The sequence below is a fragment of the Mytilus edulis genome, chromosome 6, assembly GCF_963676685.1.
Source record: "Mytilus edulis chromosome 6, xbMytEdul2.2, whole genome shotgun sequence".
Classification (NCBI taxonomy): Eukaryota; Metazoa; Mollusca; class Bivalvia; order Mytilida; family Mytilidae; genus Mytilus; species Mytilus edulis.
This window is the reverse complement of record NC_092349.1, coordinates 86122097-86145651: the sequence shown is the minus strand read 5'-3', so window position 1 is coordinate 86145651 and position 23555 is coordinate 86122097. Positions and strand designations below refer to the sequence as shown.

At 31.8% G+C, this 23555-nt stretch overlaps 2 protein-coding genes across 2 annotated transcripts; one reads left to right on the top strand and one right to left on the bottom strand.

Moving 5' to 3' along the window:
• Positions 1 to 3805: 3805 nt before the first annotated feature.
• On the top strand, positions 3806 to 11690 carry LOC139528731 (uncharacterized). Its single transcript, XM_071324873.1, has 9 exons — positions 3806 to 4529; positions 5068 to 5508; positions 6003 to 6162; positions 6560 to 6682; positions 7101 to 7367; positions 7852 to 8333; positions 8612 to 8866; positions 9293 to 9391; positions 9767 to 11690. Exons 1-9 carry the CDS (start codon positions 3984 to 3986, stop codon positions 10850 to 10852), a joined length of 3459 nt encoding a protein of 1152 aa, XP_071180974.1. The 5' UTR covers positions 3806 to 3983; the 3' UTR covers positions 10853 to 11690.
• Positions 11691 to 12799: 1109 nt separating this feature from the next.
• On the bottom strand, positions 12800 to 15139 carry LOC139528732 (ATP-dependent DNA helicase RecQ-like). The gene is made up of 2 exons (XM_071324874.1): positions 14534 to 15139; positions 12800 to 14005 (listed from the first exon to the last, which is right to left on the bottom strand). The coding sequence occupies exons 1-2, from the start codon at positions 14992 to 14994 to the stop codon at positions 12880 to 12882; spliced, it is 1587 nt and encodes a 528-aa protein (XP_071180975.1). The 5' UTR covers positions 14995 to 15139; the 3' UTR covers positions 12800 to 12879.
• Positions 15140 to 23555: the final 8416 nt, after the last annotated feature.

Sequence of the window (23555 nt, the reverse complement as noted above, 5' to 3'; positions counted from 1 at the left end):
ATATAAGTATATACCTATATAGAGTTATTTTCTTTCAGAACGACAGGTCATTCTTTTTCAGAATCAACCTGGACGATACCATATTTCAATGATATATGCTCAAAGGCATAAAATAATGACCTGTGTTAGGTCAATATTGTCCTTGATAAACATGCAATCTATGATTTACTTCAAAACTTTATTCGTCTAATAGTTTTTTGTTATTTTTTGTTGCCGATTTGGAAATTTATTTTTTAAAGTTCAATCGATGATAGGTGTAAAAGAAACCGTCATTGTAGTCCCGCATTTTAATTTTAGAAACAAATAACGTAGAGTTTTGTTAATTTATCGCTACAAGACAATACTATATATGTCAGATGAATTTTAATGTAGACCTTCATAAAATAAGTCAAGATTTAACATATTCGTGTGTAAGATTTTGAAAATCTTATTGGGTCAAACTGAATAGGTTGATTGATTTTTGGTTGCTTGTTTAACGTCTAGTGGCAAATATTTCATGCATGTTTAGAACGGTACACACTGAATAGGAAATCATACTGTGACCTACATGTATTTATATTCGTCTTCGTGTCAGTTCTTAACTTTTTTTTAAATTTATGTATACCTCTTACTCTATCAAATAATCAACTAATAAGATATTCTTATATTCTATTGAATAACATTAACGTAACTCACGAAAGGGTCGGGTGCGGAGGGTATATAATTATATCCTGATTATCTTTTAATAAAATGTATTGCGATTCAAAAGACAATCTTTCTGAATTTTTCATTCGATTCAAGTAAAATTGTTAAAAAAAATAACCTCTTTTCCGCGTTAGAAATAACATAACAAATAGAAAAAAAACATACCCCCTCCCCCTTTTCCATAAGGTAAGTGGTACAATAAATTACTTACAATGTGTCTTGTATTTGTCATACACAGTTATCGGATGGTAACAATACACTTGTTTCTTACTTCATGCAGTTACAGTAATATTTTTATTGTGTATGGATAATAATTTTTAAAAGGTTTATATCTAAATTATTTAGTGAGTTTTATTTCACATTCTAAATGAGTCGCAGGGCGTATTGAAACCTGAACGCATTAGAAAGGAAAATCCCACTTTAGTATTGTCGGTAAAATAGGATACTAAATTTTACAAATCTTTATAAAATTATAATTTTTTTTAAGGTATATAAGTCAGATAATGCATATTTTAAGGTTTTTCTTGTCGTAGAACACACCTCGGGGTGTCAGGATAGTTCAAAGAAAGACCTCCATCCGGTCGGTCTTTCATTTGATCAATCCTGCCACCCCTCGGGGGGTTCTACGACAAGAAAAACCTTAAAATATGCATTATCTCTAACATAATGACACTTGTTAATGTTTCTCCCAATAGTTAAAGTACTGCTTTATAATATTCTTATTTTTATTTTAGGCACTTAAAAATAAAGAAGACAAAAATCTGTACAGAAAATTGCATTAATATTGCACCTATGTTCAAATGTTCAAATGTTCTGAACATTTAGAACGCACCTCTGTGCAGACACCCATAAAGACTTTGAACTACAATCTATGATATTGTTTTTTAGACAGACTCTTAACCACCATGACTATTATTTCCAAAAGATCGTATGGATTAGCGTGGTGTTTTAATTGATCTCCATTACTTGCACTCCTTAAACCAAATATATATATATATGCCCTAGCTGTCGTAACCTTACGCTATGCAGAACTAATGAGACATGTATTTTCACATCTGCTTTATACGGGCGTTAATTCTAAGTTAGTTATTATCATTTTTGTCTTTATTAAGCAGAAATACACATAAATATGAAACTCGTGTCAGTTATGAGGGTCTGGGTCGTAGGTCTTCATTTTTGTATTTCATAATTTAAGCCATTTCCTCTATTCAGATTTAACTTACCCATTATTTTCGAATCTTTATATTTTATCACCCATTAAATGATCTATTCTTTAATTTTCATATGCATTTTCCTCTCATGATTCTTTATAATTATGGTTTATCATTTTCTAATCTCTAAATTCCCATAACCAATGTTTTAGATCAAAATCATTGTTGGGTTAAAAACAATGATTTAAGTTGATCAAAATCATCCTTGAGTTAAAAAAATGATTTAAGTTATTTAAAATGTCCAAATTGTTTATTCTCTCTTTTTGTCCATGCCCTATGTATACCTTCTTAAGAATATTATATGTATACCTAATGTACAGTAGCTGTCGTTTGTTTATGTAGTATATACGTGTTTCTCGTTTCTCGTTTTGTTTATATAGATGAGACCGTTGGTTTTCCCGTTTGAATGGTTTTACACTAGTAATTTTGGGGCCCTTTATAGCTTGTTGTTCGGTGTGAGCCAAGGCTCCGTGTTGAAGGCCGTACTTTAACCTATAATGGTTTACTTTTTAAATTGTTATTTGTATGGAGAGTTGTCTCATTGGCACTCACACCGCATCTTCTTATATCTATCTAAACATAGCGAAACTGGAGAAAAAGAAAATCAATACTAATTTGCAAAATCTCTCATGGATGTAAGACAAAAAAGGATAATAGCTACTTTTCATCTTGTCTTATGTTATTGTTCTAATACTGGAGGTCTTGTTTGTTAGTAGGGTAACTATCTGACATATTTTAAAATCGATACACAATTATTACTACGGTCAAGTTTGAAGGAAAAGGTTTTTGTAAAAGGTAACGAACGCCAATAGATGGCAACAGAAATTTATAGTATATATGATTAATCAACAAGAAGATAATTAGGTTGTTATCAATGAAAATAACAGTATTTGGCAGTATAAATCGACTATTTACAATCCTGAATCTCGAAAAACTTACGAGAGGTTAAATTGAATATTGGTGCAAATGAGTGCAAGTTACCCATTTATGTGTTTGTAAAATAAACTTCATATTCTTAAACTTTGCTTAAGTAACAAAAATTGGAAAATGATCTAATTTTTAGTAAACTTGCTTGAAAAGTCTAAGAAATTATATATTATGTATGAATATTTAACAAAAAGAAAATTGTGTTGCTATCAATATAACAATATTTGGTAGTAAAAGTCGACTATATACAATCCTTCCTAAAATATAACTTACGAGAGGTTAAATTGAACATAGATGAAAATTATTATGGCATTCGCTTTTCATTCTTAAACAATTTTGATACTTAAAGTGTTTGATACTAGGCATAATGTACAGATATACCTTGTTTAAATACATTGCAGCTAATTTATGATCATTGTGTTTGGTGTCCATAAAACCTTTTGAAAAAACAATGGTTTGATGATAAACTCAAACAATGCTGTTGTTTTTTTCTATTGTCGGGTTGTTGTGTCTTTGGCACGTTCCCCATTTCCATTCTCAATTTTAAATGTAATTTGTTGATTTTTGCGTCTAACCTTTTTAGAAAACTTTATATTTGTGAAAATTGCAATAAATATATTTATTTACAAACTACCCCAATACAACGGAAGTTCTTACGGACAGGGTATCCACAAATGCGTCAAACATTATATGAAATGTATATTATACAGACAAGTAAAAATATTCATATGCCATGTTCAGAGAATCGAATTGCTACAGTATAAAATAAGACATCTTATATAAAAGAAACACACATTATGTAAAACATGAATATATAATAAAAAAAAATAATACAAAAACACAAAAATACTGAACTGAGAGGAAAATCAAATGGCACAATCAAAAGCTCCAACACATCAAACGCATGGATAACAACTGTTATATTCCTGACTTGTAACAGGCATTTTTTATGTAGAAAATGGTGGAGTGAACGATGCTAACCCGAATAATCCAGTCGTTATATTACGATCACTTCGATCACTCCATTAACGCCTGAATGCATACCCAATCAGAACGCGTCAACCGGAAGTTCAAATTAACGAGTTGCATTGTGGTTTATTGTCTATAGAAATTGGCGCAAAAAGTAGGAGGAGTTGAAATAAATGTTTGTAAACATGAGCGATGGCCCGAAGCACCTGTCTTCACTGTTCACACGTGTTCAGTTCATCTAAAGACGTGAGGAGAAATGTTGATAAACTTCAGGGAGATGTTGATATTGTCAAAACTCTATCGTTTTCATACGGGATTGCAGAAAAAACACTTCGTTGTTATGTTGACAGTGCAGAAAGTTGTTATGTGTGCAGCAAGTGCTTTGCTACATTACAGGGTATATGTAGGAGTCAGAAACGTTTCAACAATCTTACAGAGAATTTGAAGAATGCTGCTTCCCTGAATTTTGAGAACATCAAAACAGATCTAGAATGTACATCATTGCCAGTTCACCATGATAAGTCTGTGCCTGTGGAGATAGTGATTTCATCAATTAAAAAGAGACCAAGAAGTTGCCTAACTCCAATGAAATCTGGTTGTACTCCAAAGGGAAAGAAATTAGTTACCCCATCAACACCAAAAGCAAACAGAAGGAGATTGAATTTCTCAAATTCACCAAGGAAGACCCCAAATACAACCAAGAAAAAAATATCTGCAAGCCCTGGGCCAAGAGTTAAGGTATGCTTTAATATATTTATGATCTGAGGAGGATATAACAACCCAGAAAAGTGTAACTGTGTACATTTATTATTTTATTTGGCATGTAAGCTTAGCCTTCCAAATAATTAGCCTCAGTCTTATTTAATATTGCAACATCACTATCATGACTATACAAAATTAGGTCTACATGCACCAAATCATCATACTCAATTACTTGATGAAGAGTGCACGACTTTACTTGTATCTCTAATAATATGTACATGTACAATATAAACGTGAAAAATACATTAAAATTATTAACAAAAATTTTGGTATAAAGATCAACGACAACGTACATTTAGTCAATTTAATATACATTTGTAAGGGGGACATAAAGTTGGAACACCCCCCCCCCTTTTTTTAAATGTCTGAATTACATGTATGTACATGTATTACAATATTTGTACATGTAGGTACTTTGTACAATCATCTGTATATGTATTTCCTTAATTATTTTTAATGTTAACCCAATGTTTGGATTTTAGACCAATACTGAATACATTTATTTTCATTCCAGGTGCAACTTGGATTTAAAGGCAGTACAAGGAATACTGTACTTAAAGGCCACAGCAAACTAGCATGCCGAGCACTAGTATTAAAACAGTACAAAACAGCTCTGAATCATCTTCTTCAAATTGAAGAACTGAAGAAAGACCTCAACCAAGTCATTAAAAAGAAGATAAGTCAAGAGATTCAGCAAATATGCAAATACAAAGATTGTGTCCTACGAACAAAAAACATAAAACAATTTTCATGGAAGACTGCCTGCAAACAGTTGGAAAGTGTATGTCCTCTGACAATGGATTTCCTTCATACAGTTGCTGGACCTAGTAAATTGAAGCAGCTTCCTCGTGTTGTTTCAAGTGTGGCAATACTGTTATTTAACAGAAACATGCATATGGGAGCTTTACAAGTGATAAATAGCATTTTGATGTTCAGAGGTCATGTTCGAACAAAGGTATGTACAAAAATGATTAATTTAAGGACATACACAAAACTTAAATCTTTCACAGTTCTTGTTCATGTACATGTATTTATATAAATTATACATGTATATTTATATATGTGATATTAAGCTGAATGAGACAACTGTTATGGAAGATCAAATGCTGTTGATATACAATGTTAGCAGTTATTTATCATTGAAGGCGACATAGCAACCTTTAACATTGAGCATAAAGCTTGAATAAAACCTCATTTAGATTAATACATGTCCATGAAAAAATTAGAAAATATAGGATGAAAGATACTGAATAGACAGTCACAAATGTAAAATTATATTCAACATTGTTGAATTTTATTAAAAACAAAAATGTCAATATAGTAAACATTAACCTATTAACATGATTAATTCTTTGGTACATTTATATCTTACGAAATGAATATGTATTTTAGTGTATGCACATTCATGACATTGCACATGTATTTAACAGATACTTTTCTATTATTTAGGTGTACACTTCCTTCAACCGAGCTGGTTTGAGCAGTTCATACAAATCTGCAGTAAGACATGTTGATGTTATATGTGAGGACTTTGACCTGCCAGTAAAAATGTGGTCTCAAAAGTTAGCTACTGCTGCAAAGGATAAAGACAAAGATATGACGTTATTAGGTATGTTATATTTTTCATTATGTATGTTGAGCAGGCAGGCTAACACCAATCATTGGACAAATTGCACAAAAAGAAGATGTGGTATTACGTATTACCAGTGAGACAATCTTCATCTTTGTTTAAAAGTATCCATTTAATCACATGTTAATCTGACTATAACATGTATAATTTGATGCCTATATGTACATTAATTGATTTATGAGTGACAAATTAGTCCATGGGCATGATTAGGGATGCTTCAACATTTAAATAGATTGTATACATTTATGTTTAACTTTATGTTTAGGTATACATATTTTGTACATGGAAAATAGTTATATGCTCATTTGTCAACCACATTTCTACATGTACATATATGAGCAATTCACTATTTTATCATTATTATACATCATTTCAGATGATCATAATTATGCCTTGTCCACTTTCTTGGAAGATGATTCTACAGTACATGTATCAATGGAATCCTCATTGTCTTCTGTACAGACACCAGTACTAGTGAAACCAGTGCATGCAGAACCAGGTATTACAATTTGCCCATTTTTATCAGCACATTCGTAGGGGAAACTGATTTCACTTTAATTCTTGAGCTTTTATATACAATACTTTAAAAAGAAGAGTGTTGATAAGTTTTAGCTTTTATTTCTATATTAATTCATTAAAAAGTTTTTTGTTTTTTTATTTCAACCAAGAGTTTCGGTTTACATGAACTGTATGTAATGTATTTGAGTGTTTAAATTTAATTCAAGTTTTTGGTTAAGAAAGTTGTCAATTTTAAAGCATACAGATTTCAACTATCATGTTTACTATTTCCAGGTGATTCAATGTAACTGTGCACATTTTATGAATCTGTGACTGTGTTAATGTTTGATTGACTTTCTTTCCATTTTATTTGATACCGAAAGAATGCAAAAAACTCATATTCCTATTATGCATTTCAGGATTACATCAGGGTTCAAGATTTAACGAGGCAAACATAATGAGTGAGTGCTCTTTAAATGAAGGATCACCGTGGCCAATGTACATAGCTGAACCTTGTCCAATGACAACACCCAGTTCTATAAATGACGGATCACCGTGGCCAATGTACATAGCTGAACCTTGTCCAATGACGACACCCAGTTCTATAAATGAAGGATCACCGTGGCCAATGTTCATAGCTGAACCATGCCCAATGACAACACCCAGTTATAAAGAATCAGTTAAAGGTACATATAAACCAGCTTCATTTCTTTTATAAGTTAATTAAACAAAATCATACTTTTTATTATAAAAATATAGATGTATTATGTGGTACATGTTGTACTATGATTGCCAATGAGATGATTGTCCAAGTAAAACCAAATGTAGTTACACTTTATGTATTTTACAAAACATTTATTATTATATCGGGATATCTTGATTCTGGTAAAATCTTTAGACAACAAATAGAATAACATATTTATTCTGTTAGCATACTTATGTTATATTTTTATTATGAAAAGTAGTTAAGCATATGGAATTTTTATGAAAGATTTAACCAATCTAATATTGAAATAATTTTTAATTTTAAACAGCTACTAGTGTATACCGTATATTTGTACATTGATATATGCGAATGTGGTCAAAAAGATGTGTGTTGAAAATGTTAAATATTTTGTATATTTTAAAAAATGGACATTTTATTAATAAATTGTATTACATGTATTATAGAGGCAGTCAACATGGTCAAGTCTACACCAATTCCAGCTGACACATCCCAGCATGAAGAACCTATCACTGAACTAACAGCAGCTGACTCTCCTTTTACAACAGTAAATTCCAAGGATATTAACTCAACAACTGAACCTTCTTTTCAAATTATAATGGACAACCTCAACATGAATACAAAAGCACGACATAAAACAATGGACACATCAAACAAAGTTTTCAACTTAGTCCATTCTGTTGCAGTGAAAGACAGAGCACCATCAGAGGATTTAGACTCTGTTCACCCACAAGCAGACATACTGTCTGTCCCAAATGAGGCGTTTGTTCCAAATGCAGAAGATTACAAGGCACTATACAAAGACTGTAATATACTTATTCAAAGGGCATTAGTCGACCATATTTCAGCCTTGAAGGACTGTAAAGAATTTGTTACCTACCACATTCCCCACCAGTATACAGAGGAGTCGAAGAAAAAAAGTGTTATTGTAAGTATGCACAGTTTACAATGTAGCTAATTAATGAAAATAATGAATACATTTGTACATCTGTCGTGAAATAAAAGTTAACATCAAAATTAAACAACTGATATATATATATATATATTTGTGAATATTTAATTGATATATTTTTATAGACTTTTTTTTGAAATTTTAGTAATTGTTCTAAGTTTTAGATTACAACTTTTATATATATATTGTCCATGTAATTTTGATTTTTGATAAAGATATTTTCTTCAAATTCAAAAAATATATCTTCATTGTAGGTACCTCTGGGAATCATGGAAAAAGATGAAAACAAAACAGAAGAAATGATTGAAGTTATTGAACATCTGCAACAGTATGTGCCGAGAGATGGACAGCGGAAGATGATGCCACTTCTGTTAGGGGGAGATGCTCTTAGTGTAGAAAGAGGTGATGCGGCACAAAAGGCAAGAGCTGATGGAGTTAATCAAGAGGACCGTCTGGAAGGATTTATTTGGAAGAGTGAAGACTGGCATGGTCATGTCATAACTTTACAGGTATGTTTCTTATGTAATTGAAGATGAAAAAATATATGTTTCATGTACATGTAAAATGATAATTTAAAAACAAGGAGCTGTGGTATGATTGCAACTGAGACTAATATCCACCAATGTTCAAATGAAGTGGGTGTTAGCAACTGTAGGCAAAAGTACAGCCTTCAACAATGAGAAAAATCCATAATGTAGTGTTTGCTTTAAATATATGTAACAATTCATTTTAGAAAACTAACCGCCAAAGTAATTACAGAACAATTCAGGCAGGATAAAAATTACAAGCATGAACCAAAGTCAACCACTGAATAACAGGCTCCTAAGGTGGGACAGACACTTACAGAATGTTTGTAAACACTTACATGTATGTTATTTTTTTTTCAGTCATCATTTGGTTTTGTTGGGTTTTTAAAAAATTTGTTTATTTTTCAGGAAATTTATAATCTACATTTTAAAGGAACATCATCTGCCGAAAAAGGAACCCTATTTCAGCTTAGGAACAAATTTGATCACCGAGGTGTTAAATCAGTTGTAAGTACATTTAATTATAAACACAAAGATGAAATGATAAAAATTTCTACATATATTGCTTTTCCTCAGCCACTCTATTAAATTCATTAAATAAAGTTGCTTTTCACCATAATTTTTTGTGCAGGAGATAATTGTAATTGTAAATGATGAGAAACATGTTTGGAAATATCTGTTCAATTCATAAAATTATAAAGCTATGTTATATTGTCTGTCTTAATAAACTAATGTTTCTGTTACTCTGAATACTAACAAATTATTTAATTTATAGATCTGCCTAAAATTTATTGTTGCATTAAAGAAAACCAGAATAAATGATTATAATTGACACTATCCTATATTTGAAATTGTTCTAAAATTATAAACTTTGTATTTTAGGTAAAAGATGCTGTCAATGACTGCAGAGATTTTGTACGTTTTGTGACAAAGGGCTATATTATCCTAGCAGCGTTACAAATCCTGAATTTGACAAGTGTAGATGATATCAACAAAATAATTGACACAATGAAGAAAGAGGAAAAGAAAAAATTTCTGGAAAAGTTGTCATCAGACATTGTTGATAAATATATTGTTGCCAAACCATTTGTCCTTGAACAGAATGGCCACGACACGGCAGATAATAATAGAGTACCATGCGGATATCCAGGCTGCCCTAAGACATTTGCCATCAATGGAAAGTGTAAGGAAAAACACATAAATATTTGTTTATACAAAGATTTACAACATCTACAATTACCAGAAACAAACAAAAAGCAGAAAGAAACCAAAAAAGTTGATTCTAATAAAGCTGAAACAGAAGACCATAAGTTAAATTATTCATGTAGTTTGTTGCGAGATGGTCTTTACGACTGGATTAGAGAGGATGCATCTAAAGAAAATGATGGTGATCGTCTAGTGCGTATGTGGAGGTTAGACATTCTTAAATATACTCAAAATAACCATACAAAATACCGTCTTCTTTCATTCCGGCTACAAGCTCAGCTGTTAGCACTTCTACCACCAAAGCTAGCACACCAATTGCGTCACAACAGGGGTGTGAACATTCATGGTGGGGCAGGAAAAAATGTACCAGGTGATTTGGCGCTGGAATTTCTAAACATGCGGGCAAAAGATTCGTTGAACTCATTAAGTGGAAATTTGTCATCATCTTTAATTCAAAGATGTGGTAGAAGTTTGCAGGGCTGCAATGACCTTATTGACAGCTACACAGAAGGTTTGCAGCAATTTTTTGGTCGACCATCAAACTCGAAACCATCGATTCAAAAGGACATCAACTCTTTAGTTGAAGAGCTAGCAAAAGAGAATTTGTTTGATAAAATTCCAGGACGTTGTCACCACTCCTTCCAAAATATTATAAATGATGAAACAAGTAAGGTAAATGGACAAAAACTGAGCCAGTGGTTAACATCAAAAAAAGAAACATTTGCAAAATACCAGCGTAGTCGTTCATATCAAATGTGTTGAACTGTGTAGAAATTTACTTAGAATACTGTGTGTACACATGAAGTTATTAATTGTGATGGTGAAAGTTCAGTGCAATATTTTGAAGCCATAGTGCAATTTTGTTTGTTATCCTTTTTACATGTTTTTTTTTAATGAGTTACATTTTGCATGTTTTGTATTCAAATATATAGTGTTACATGTACCTTGGGTTTTTTTTTATGTGATCATGTAATAATACTCATTTTGTATGCAATGAAACTTCTTTTTACTAGTCTTATATGCAATTTTTTACAGTCTCTTGAGGTGTGATATTTTATTGCTTTGTTGGAATTCTGCTGCCTTTGGTTAAATCAAGACATGATGTGCTTGGTAATTTGTGATCCCAAATACTTGTTTGTTTTTGTTTTATAATTAACTGTGATCATTGTAAATAAATAGTGCTGTAAATATTTTTGTCTTTTCAACTGATGGTGATGAAGAATTATGCGGTCTCTGGTTAAATCAATACAAGTAGGTTGTTATCGTTAATATTCAATCAGTTGTTATTTTTTTCATTAATTGCGATTGTTGTGTTAAATAGTGCTGTAAATATTCTTGTTTTGACCAATTGTGACCATACATCTTTATTTAGTGCCAGTATAGAAATATTTTCAACAAGAGATACTTTTGGAATAACTGAATAGTTTATCTATTGAAACAGAATTCAGTGTTAAAATTAAAGGAATAGTGCTTTTTCGTGTATATGAATCTGCATAAATGTATATTGTTCCATTTTACGATTGAAAAGATTAGTGCTGACTAAGATAAACAGTATATATATATATATATGATTCAATAATTGTGCATATAGGTCTTTAAAAAATCAATCCATTAAATATTAATCATTTTATGTAAGTCCAGTCTTTTGGTTCAGATTTTAATTTGTTGATCATGAACCACAGAAGTTTTTGTAATTTTTATCCATGCTGTCTTCTAAACTTTTTTTCAACTTTGCATTGAATGCATGCATTTTTCTATTTGAAGAACCTATCTGATATTTTATAAGTGATACATGTACATTGTACCTATACATGTACTTTAACTGCTGGTCGCTCAGTCGACCATTTTTATTTGTATTATTCTGGCATTTTCCATGTATAATTCTCATATGATTGTATATATTTGATGCTACTTTAAAATGAAGTTGTTGTGTTAATAAAATGTCTTTCAACACCAATTTTTTGTTCTTGTACTAAAGTTGTGCAGTTGGATCATGTGGATACTGATAACTGAGTCATGTTTTCATGGTTACATGTATCTAGAGTTTTGTAAACAAGTATACGTAGTTACTGAACAGCGACCCTTAAAGACCATTTAAACATAAGAAGATGTGGTATGATGACCAATGAGACAACTTTTCATCCAAATATTACAGTTGTAATTACATGAACTCAGAAGAATTTTTCCGTAACAACAGGGCCTTCAACATGGAACCTTGACTCGCACATCAAAGTAAGCTATATTGAACCTAAAATAACTTTGCTGGATCCCAACTCTCACTGTAACCTTGGACAGTTGTGTTACAGTACCTTGTAAGAATCAACATTTATATTCACTTCAAATTACTTTGGTTGGCTACGTTCTCATTGGCGATCATATGACATCTGCTTATTTTTTGGTCAATTGATTATAGTGTTTCCATGCATAAATCAAATATAAAGGGTTGAAAGATTTCATTGGTAGTTTTTGTCTGAGACGAATAGATAAGTTGATTGATTTGTTCTGCATTTTGTCAAGTTGGGTTTTATAGTGTAACTGACGACACATCTACTAAAGTTATGGAATATCCTCATTGTTAAAGGTCACACAGTGGCTTTTAGATACTCATTACATATAAGATCATATGCTCATTGGCAAGGCCAATAATATACAACATACATTGTCATCTGATTTTCATATTTTGATTTTCTTCAAAAAAAAGATACATCATGTTGTCAAATATTTAATACAAGTACATAAACATGTACTTAATCAAATTAAATATATCATAATGCACAATTTAACATTTATCAAAACTCCATATCAACTTCCTCAATTAATTCGAGAATTTCTGTTGCAAGGTCATGGTCTAAAAGTCCAAGTGAAATGATATCATCTTCACAGAATACGAAAGAAACATTCTCTACTAAACAGTCAATGAATTTGCTGTCAAATGACAGCTGACGGTTGAGGCCTTCTTCACATAAGTAATCATTAAAGTCAATGAAATTGTCCTTCAAAATTTTTAATTTCTGGTCATTGAATTGTCTGGCAATTGGATCTGATTCAAAATTGTTTTCAGGTGATATATGTATATTACAGAATTCAAAGTCTACACAACAACCACAAGTGCAATTTAACCGACAATTACTGCAACACTGACACAAAGGTTTTGTGCTGTTCACATGGTTACCTTGTTCAAGAAGCTCATCATTGTCTAGCACAAAATATCTATTTAACTCAAGTCTAATACATTCCTTTGTTTGGCACAAATTTCTCACCCCTTCATTGCAACGTCCTTTAGCAGTATCAAAGCTGGAGAAATATATACAAGATTGTGAAGGTTTGCCATTCCTGCCTGCTCGACCACTTTCTTGTGAAAATTGTTCAAGTCCTCGAGGTGCTCCCCAATGAACTACTCTTTCAATATCAGGAATATCAACTCCCATGCCAAATGCAACTGTTGCAAACACAATTCGAATGGTACTATCTTCATTTGGGAACTCATTCAACACATGATTCTTGTTTGTTTCTGCTGTAGACCTATGATACATTGCTACAAGTCTATTATCCAAAATATCTCTATTGTGTTCAATACCACTTACGAAGTACTCAAACAAATCGGCACATGAAAGAATACTCCTACAGTATATGACGGTCTTCTTTGTTTTTACAGAGTTAGTTTTCAAGTCTTTTAACAGCCACTCTAATTCATGGACACTTTTGCTGGACTTTTTCAATGAATATGTTATGTTGGTGCGTTCAGGTAATTTTGAAATTGTCTTAGTCCCATTTGGTTTCATCTGCAATTTTTTCAAAATTTCTGAATGCATGGATTTGGTTGAGGTAGCTGTAAGGGCAACAAAAGGAGTTTTTTCTGGCACAACTGAACGTAATTCTGCAAGTCTGTCATAATGTCTTCTAAATTCTCCACCCCTGCCAAAGAAAAAATAAAAAATCAATATATTAACATAAAAAGTTGTCAAGAATGAATGAATGATTGTTAGTCGTTAACATATTATTAGCACAAGAAAGGCTACATCACTGCATGAATTCAGTGAATAATGGCAAAAAAAATATACATTACAATGCAATTGGTTTTTTTTTAACTTAATCTATTAATAGTGGTACATGTAGTTGTACATAGCATATACATGTAAAATGGACACCAGCATTTCAGTTGCTGTTGTTGGTTCATGTCTGTTAAATTGTTTCTGGCATGCCTTGTTTTTTCATAGGTTTCATTGTTATAATCTAGTCTGTAACTTGTAAGAAATTTTTCTTTAATAGCCGACAATATAATATGTTTTTTTTTCTCATTGTTGAAAGCCAAGAAAAAAATGTAGAGCCTTGGAAGGATATTTCAAACAAATGGCAATTAAAAAAAAAATCAATCATACTGTACATGTACACATTTCCTCATTATCATAATAGACAGTAGCAATGTTAAAAATAATATCTTACCACTGTGTGATGCAATGGGCTTCATCTATTACAACTGCTTTGATATGACTATGAAATTGTCCTTTGGTCAAACTAGTGCGCCACAATCCTGGTGTAAGGGCTGCCTCAGGCGAGGAAAAGACTATGGAATATTTCCCTGCAGCAATGTTCTCAACAACGCCTTTATCTGGTTGACATTCACCTACTACTGTTGCACTTATATTTAATTGTTCTAATTTAGAGATCTGATCCTTCATTAAAGCTTGAAGTGGTGAAATAACTAGCACTGTTGATTTTTCACCGGACAGTTTTTCAAATAGCTCCGGTAAATGGAAGTAAATTCGTGATTTACCATAGCCTGTTGGTAAAATGACAACTGTATCATTCAACTGTAGTATATTTTCAATAGATTCTTTTTGTTTATCTTTGAATTCAAACATATATTTATCCTCTATTTCACTTAGATAGCTATCGATCTCCATGTTTGTAAACAAACGTGATGTTGCCGGAAATTGGGACTGCGCATAATCTAAAGGTCATTGTCCGCGATTGGTCAATACAATTTGTATTGGGCTGACGCGTCCAATGATCACTTTGTCTTCAAGCCCTCTGGAGGACAATGACCGTAAGGGGGCGCTGTAATTATTCGAGTTAGAACGATGCGTGAACAAAACAAACAGACATAATCGGTAAAAATATTAAAAATAAAGTGAACTACAAGATACATAGCTTACTTGTTTTAACCAATACTACATCGTAATGATGATAGTAATAATGAGGAGAATGATTCACCAGACTTTGAATTCTATGTAAAGTTATCAATTTCTGACTTTCTGTCTAAGTGTGTAGTAAGTTGGCAACATTTGTCATCTTCACAACAGCAAGTTCACACATACGTGAACATAATTGATTATTGCCTGACACAACCAGCAAAACCACTACTGTGTACCAGGGTGTAGGTATGAGTTAACCAATACAAATGAGGTTCGTCGACCTTAAGCTGTACGTATGTCAAAATAAAAATCTACTTATATAGATCAACCAATTTGCTTGATGGTAACAGGTTAAAAGAAGGGCTCCGTTTACATTCATTTTAGAATATCTCTTTTTTCATTATAAATATTTGTAGTAACATTTAGTTTTCCTGATCTATGGTAAAATGCTCCTCCTATTTTGATTATCAACTGCGTTTAAATTTCCTACAGCAAACTTTGAGATTTTTGCTTATATCGAAATCGAAACAAAAGAAGTCAAATTATTTACATTGTAACTGTTCGAATGCTGTTGTTTTGTTTGATAGTTATAAACAGGAGAAAACTATTTTGTTGTTGTTATTTTGTGACTGCATCAGCATTACAGGAATATTATTTTACAGAAAAGTTTGATAAAGGATTTTTTTATAATTGCTGGATTGCAGTCTCCTTTCAAAATAACCTCTTAAAACACTCATCACATAAAATATAGTTTAACTCTATCATACACATCAACGTTGGTCATTTTAATCATCATCACTGGTTATTAATTCATTCAATTTGGAATTCGGAAAACAAGAAAGCTTCCACGTATATTTCAACTAGTCATCCTACCAAATTAGTTGGATTGTTCATATTCTATACGTTTTTCTTTCATAAATATATTAATTGCCCTAAGTGTATAGTAGAATTTGCGTATAACTGTATCGGAAACATGTTAAACTTCTTGGGAAGGGGTTTATATATAAAGGCAACAGTAGTATACCGCTGTTCGGAAGACATAAATCGATTGAGAGAAAAAAATCCGGGTTACAAACTAAAACTGAGGTAAACACATCAACTATGAGATGAAAACAACGAAACAACAGAAACACTGAAGTGCAACAAAAAAACAAAACGACAGTACAACACACACAGAAACGAACTATAATATAACAACTGCAATTTTCCAGACTTGGTACATGACATTTTACTATAAAAAAGGTGGGTTGAACCTGGTTTTGCGGCTAGCCAAACCTTCAGCTTTTATGGCATTGTTGAATATAACACTAACATGATAACATAACATAACAGGTGATTTAAAATATACATGTTTATGTGTAATGTTATATATCATATGGTTTAATTTATATTGGCGGTTCGTATACATCCGTGGCTGCAAATGTTCGGCTTTAAGCGCTCCTTTCGAAGGCAAATCCATAAAAGCCCTTTAGAAGCAGTTTTAAGTGTATTATTAATAAATCGCAAAATGTACATTATAGGCTGACAACTAGTTGTATTATACATGTACCGTTTTATTTATCAAAATGCGACTTTTAGAATTAACATCATTCACTAGGCAACATCAAATTATAATTTAATTTTAGATGTAACGCGTCTTCTGATTGGCTGACGTCGTTTTGTTTATCATATCATAGACACAATTTTGTCATGTGAACATGACGTCATCAACGTTTTTCATGATTAACCCCGGTTTAAAATGGAATTTAGAATTAAATTTTAAGAAAAAACTGTAATATTTTGTCACTCTATTCGAAATAATATTAAAAATGTGGTTCACACTTTTAAATAACCCGCTACCGCGCTTTATTCAGTGCACCACATTTTTTTATGTTATTTCTTCATAGACAGAAAAAATATTACAATCATTCCTTAAATAAAGTTCTTGATTTGTAACTGACATTAATGAAGTAAACAGAATATAAAATTTAGGTTTCATTGTTAACATATCTGACTGCAAGTTTATCATAAAATTGATCATTTATAATTTCAAATTCTTGTAGACAATCTAGTATACAATATCGATACATTAGTTCAAACGTTGTTGTCCTAATAAACCAAAAAGGACCAAAGCTGAAACCAAACCGTGACAGGAGAAAAGGGTTATGTTTTAGGGTGTTGTGTAAATGATTTATTATTTTAAAAATATCCATTAGAGAACACGTTGTTAATCAGTAAACTTACAATACCAGAAGTTTTAAAATAAGGAAAACGAAAATAGGCGTTCAGTCTATGAATACAAATTTGCAATATTTGTTTCTATCGATGAATTTGTTTGTCTTTTGTAAAAAATGGCATTATTACATTAATGTGTGTGCTTACTGTTTAATGATTTTAAGTTTGCGTATGTCGTATATATCTCATAGTAAGAATTAATGAAAACTATGGAGTGACAGTTAATTGTAACTTAAATATATCAATTGTATGTTTTGTTGCATAAAACATCAATAATTATTTACCAACAAATACAAGATACGATGCAACTAAACTATCTTCCCATGATTTCAGTTTCGATAGTACAACCAAGTTGTATTCAAATTTATGAACCATGTTGTTGCTTATTAGACAAGTATCATTGCACAAAGCATAAAAATTCTCCGTACTAAACTAAAAGACACATGATGATAGCAGTCTCAACACACTTTAAAAGCTTTCATAGTAAACTTGTCTATTGATATTAACTATCAGTTTAAAGCGACTTTCCTTATGAAGATTGTATACACGTGTCTATAACGTGTCCATCTGATTCTATGATTATAACATCTATTGTTAAAGATTGTATAGGGAAAACGGTACTATTACATTTTCCCAGCATTAGGTTGGCCTTTTGTGTACCCAAGACAGGTGAAGGAAGTCAACTTAGGAGGGCTGAGATTGGATGTAAGGGTACAATATTTTTTTTTTATCTATGAATAACTGCAGTGGATAAATTTACAATATAAATTTTAAAACCTATTGAAATATTTTCTATAGAATTATTCGAAGAGGCCTCCAAAATTTCATAAATTTGGTGTAAAATGACGGTGGGCATGGATAACACAAACAAGCTCCGTTGGAAATTGGTCATAATACTATTTGGCTTCAATTTTTAAAATAGAGTAATAAAGTACTTACACCACACATAACTGTTTTATCCAGGTTTTTATTATAAAAACTGGTAAATTTAGAAAATGTTAGTATTGTCGCCTATGGCAGAATAAATAGTACCGTTTTCCCTATACACGTGTCCATCGGATTCTATGATTATAACATCTATTGTTAAAGATTGTATGCACGTGTCCATCGGATTCTATGATTATAACATCTATTGTTCAATTAAAGATCACTGGCATGTGTGACTCCGAGAGGTTATGTAAAATTGTCAACACCAGATATCAGTTTGATATAGTCAAATGGTTAGTTATCATTTAAATATTAGTCACGTTTCCAACTGAACTTTCCATGAAAGCATGGCTGTAAATTAAGAAACATGTGGAAAAAATCCCCAAAGAGACTTTGATTGTATGGCAAATTTTAGTCATTAATTATGTTACAGCTTATTAACAAACTGGGAGAACTAAATATGTCAGTATATGATTTTCATATATATTTTTAACGTATATATGAACGTTAAAAAGGTATTAATAAAACTTTAATTCCGAATATACTATTTAGTTCTACAGCATCATCGTTGATTGGTTTGTTGTATGAAATTGATTGTCAGAATTAAAATAAAAAAGGTTTCTACAATCCCCCAAAACATGACAAATACTGAAAATACTCATCTGTCAGATGCATTATAACTATGTACGCATTGTAATCAAAAATAGTTAAATATAGAAAGAGTGTATGCTTAGTGTTGAGCAAGAGAGTGCGATGAATTGTCAAGAAGGGTGAAGTTGGAAAACAGCAAAAACATATATTCTTCAATCATTTCCAATTTTTATACTTTTTTCAAAACAATTCAACGATCTATTTGAGTATCTTGATACTTTTTGTATTCAAGGTTTATATAAATAGACAAATTTTAATATATACCTACCATTTTCGGAAAGTTTGGTATAGCTTGCTATAGCAATTAACTTTCTTAAGGCATCGGCCTAACCGGAAAAGAGACAGACTATCTTACTTTAGGAAGTGTGTCCTGCTTCTAGATAATATAGTACTGGTGTTTGAAAACTAATGAATTCATTCCTGTTACCAACTATGTCCTATTACTCAAGATTGTTTTCGTGTTACCGACATATCGGACTGTATTTTAGTATATTTTTTAACCTTTTGTATTGTAAAGTCTAAAACAAATAATTTTCATTTGATAAAATATTGTAGGATATACTAGTAAACCACAACTAGTCTCTTTAACTTATTCCTAATTCCCATGAGAAACTTTTTTAAATTGATTCACTTAAGTAACAGGAAAGAACAGCAATTTTTAGTTCCATGTTTTACATTGCCTTTGTTACACTATTTAACAATTGTTAAAAAAATTGTTAATTACAGAAAACAGTTCCTGAATCCTAAATGTTTGTTCTTCGAATTTTGCTATTAAAATACCGGTTCTAAATAAAATGTATGATACTGAAAACAATGAAATAATCACATTCAATTAAGTATAAAAACAAACATATTTAGCTTCTGTTTTTAATATGCTTGTCACAAGCTGAATAATACATCTTAATAGGCTACAAATATATGCAATGATCCACAACGTATAATATAATAATAAGCTGCTTGGGTATTGCATAATAATTTAATTCTATAATCTCACAATATCGGCTCAGCATATATATAGATGCATCAGATAAACTTCTTTACAAATCCTTGGGTTAAAACCTTTATCTTCTGTAGAAAGAGCAGATATTGAGTATATGGTTTTGTTTTACTAACCTTTGGTTGAACCAAATGTCTCTCTGAACGTGAAAGGGCGATTAACACAATCTCCATCATTATTTAAAATGCTTGTAACATCAGCCGCCTCGCTGGTCCTTCTCCTGTACTTCAGTCGGGCTTGTAACATCAGCCACCTCGCTGGTCCTTCTCCTGTACCTCAGTCGGGCTTGTAACATCAGCCGCCTCGCTGGTCCTTCTCCTGTACCCAAGTCGGGCTTGTAACATCAGCCGCCTCGCTGGTCCTTCTCCTGTACCTCAGTCGGGCTTGTAACATCAGCCGCCTCGCTGGTCCTTCTCCTGTACCTCAGTCGGGCTTGTAACATCAGCTTTTTGATTTGTTTAATATGTTTGAGCTGTTGGTGTTGAGTTAGTTTTTTTGTTGTTGTCATTTAACTTTTACTCTTACGGTCCTACCTTCGAGTGTTCTTATACTTGTATAAGGAATTAGACGCGTATAGGTATAGGTCAAATGCCATTTCTCCACTGTTTTTCACTGTCTTATCAACGATGCGTAGTGATATTTTGTTCGTTTCCTTAGTACTGTCCTTATGAAGAACACTGCTTTAAAGAGTCTAGTTTCTGATGCATTTTACTTCAGGTACATCACTCAAATTATCCAAAACATCAGCTGTAGGTTCAAATGAATACAATGTCCCTTGCGTTTGAATAAAGTAACTTTTATTAATACTTTCCGAATCAAATCTTTAGTAGTATCACTAAAATTGTAATCGTATCATGAATATTTTTTACATCATGCATGTTTTTATATATAGGAAAACTAATCTGTAAAACAAATGTTATCCATGTATAATTGTTTGAAATGTTAGACTTACCATCATTGTTTTTTTACAAAATTATTTTCAATTAAGACCTGGCTGTGACAAAAACTCCGAGGAAATTCAAAATAAAAAGTTTATAATCAAATGGCAAAATCCAAATCTAAAACACAGAGACTTATTACGATTACAATCATTTACAATATCATACACGGTACTTATTTAACTGCACCAAAAAGTAAAATAACAAAATTATCGAACCTCGAGGAAAAGTAAAAACGGATATTCCCTTATCGAATGCATATATCAAAAGCTTATACTCGTCAAACAAAAGGATAACAATTATAATATTCCTTGCTTCGTACGGACATTTTCTTTTGTAGAAAATATTGGATTTAAAATTGTTTTATGACAAACGTAATATGAATTTTAACATAAAAGAGATGAAGCCGTTTATGATTATTGACAGAATAAACAGGATAAAAGTTAGAACACGTGTCATTACGAACCTCTTTCGAATTATTTTTTCACTGTTTCATTACTTTCTGTTCTGTCTGACAAATCGGTTTCGAAGACAAATAGAAGTCACAAATGGACAATAGTTGTCATATTCATGACATTTTCGTAAATATAAAATGGTGGATTAAACCTTGTGTTATAGCTAGCTTAACCTCTCCCTTGTTTAAAAGAGGGACGAAAGATACCAAAGGGACAGTCAAACTCATAAATCTAAAATAAACTGACAACGCCATGGCTAAAAATGAAAAAGACAAACAGACAAAAAGAATAGTACACATGAAACAACATAGAAAACTAAAGAATAAACAACACGAACCCCACCAAAAACTAGGGGTGATCTCAGGTGCTCTGGAAGGGTAAGCAGACCCTGCTCCACATGTGGCACCCGTCGTGTTGCTTATGTGATAACCAGTCGTATAAAATTCTAAATTGTCTTAAACTCCAAAAAGAGCGACATATGACGAGTCGACTAAGTAACCATAGATTTTGCAATATATCTTGTTATCGAGGATTGTTTTAACTATAAATATGATTCGAGTAAAGTTTATATATCCTTTTAGCGAAATTATTAAATATCAAAATACTTTTTTTATTGAATCAAGAAAATTCAAATCATGCCGATATCAAGGCACTTAAGTCCGCCCATTGTGCTTCACTCCAGAGCTATGCGCTTGTACTAATGGAATTCTTTATATAACCCTTTCCCTGCATTTCATGCATTTTAGACCTTTACTTATCGAAAATACATTATCAAAGTTTAAATAAATACAGAATTCGCATTAATGGTCATACACATGCCATGTTGGGCTCAAATGAAAGATAATTGGTAAAATATTTCAAACAATTAAGTTTGAAGATACTTCGTCATTTTTTGGTCACGTGGTATATTTCCAAAAGTCACGTGACCGTTGGAGAAAAAGTGAAAAAATACGAAATCCTTGGGCAAAAAGTCGTGCAGAGACATATTGGTGGGCTAATAGGGTCAGGTTTTGATGGAAACACAATGTCTCGAGTCTGTTGAAGCCATATATGTTATCATAGTGGTATAAATAGACGCATAACGTGCTATAGGCTTTGAAATATCGATGTCCGTAACATTCAAAATAATTGATTTTAGACGCTCTTTTTGTCCGATTTCAAACTTGGACCCTAGTTATTTGTCTAATTTGTTTTCAATCAATCAGCAACCTAAACTTTGATTTTACAAGGGAAAATTCATTGAATTACCAATGCTAGCTTGATCTGGGACACCCTTGACCGAGCCCGATGGAGCAAAGGGGGTAAAAAAGGGGGCAATTTTACACACACACATTCTTTTAAAAAAAATTTCGCAGGTTTCCTTTTTGAAATTGAAAGTAAAGTCAAGTTAAGTTAAGTTACATTTACATTTACATTTAATAAAGGAAATTATTTTTCAACTCCGGCAGTGAGATTCGAACTCTCAAAGTTAAGTTAAGTTAAGTTACATTTACATTTACATTTAATATAGGAAATTATTTTTCAACTCCGGCAGTGAGATTCGAACTCTCAAAGTTAAGTTAAGTTAAGTTACATTTACATTTACATTTAATAAAGGAAATTATTTTTCAACTCCGGCAGTGAGATTCGAACTCTCAAAGTTAAGTTAAGTTAAGTTACATTTACATTTACATTTAATATAGGAAATTATTTTTCAACTCCGGCAGTGAGATTCGAACTCTCAAAGTTAAGTTAAGTTAAGTTACATTTACATTTACATTTAATAAAGGAAATTATTTTTCAACTCCGGCAGTGAGATTCGAACTTTCAAAGTTAAGTTAAGTTAAGTTACATTTACATTTACATTTAATATAGGAAATTATTTTTCAACTCCGGCAGTGAGATTCGAACTCTCAAAGTTAAGTTAAGTTAAGTTACATTTACATTTACATTTAATAAAGGAAATTATTTTTCAACTCCGGCAGTGAGATTCGAACTCTCAACCTTAGCGCCTTGGGAGAGATCAGCGTACCCCTGCCCCACTGGCATTGTAGTGATTCTCACCCAGTTTGTCTTCTTTTTGGAATTAAGTGTTCAGATGATAATTTTTTGTTGCCAAATGCATGATTTTTACGCAAATCTAGGAGGAATCCACTCTTTAAACTGTCA

What these genes read in the sequence shown, in the direction of transcription:
- LOC139528731 (XM_071324873.1), top strand. Translation starts at nt 3,984, where the DNA reads ATGGCCCGAAGCACCTGTCTTCACTGTTCACACGTGTTCAGTTCATCT. An exon ending in CAAAGATATGACGTTATTAG is followed by an intron (nt 6,163 to 6,559) that starts GTATGTTATATT and finishes ACATCATTTCAG; the next exon opens with ATGATCATAATTATGCCTTG. An exon ending in ACCAGTGCATGCAGAACCAG is followed by an intron (nt 6,683 to 7,100) that starts GTATTACAATTT and finishes TATGCATTTCAG; the next exon opens with GATTACATCAGGGTTCAAGA.
- LOC139528732 (XM_071324874.1), bottom strand. Translation starts at nt 14,994, where the DNA reads ATGGAGATCGATAGCTATCTAAGTGAAATAGAGGATAAATATATGTTT. An exon ending in GCCCATTGCATCACACAGTG is followed by an intron (nt 14,006 to 14,533) that starts GTAAGATATTAT and finishes TTTCTTTGGCAG; the next exon opens with GGGTGGAGAATTTAGAAGAC.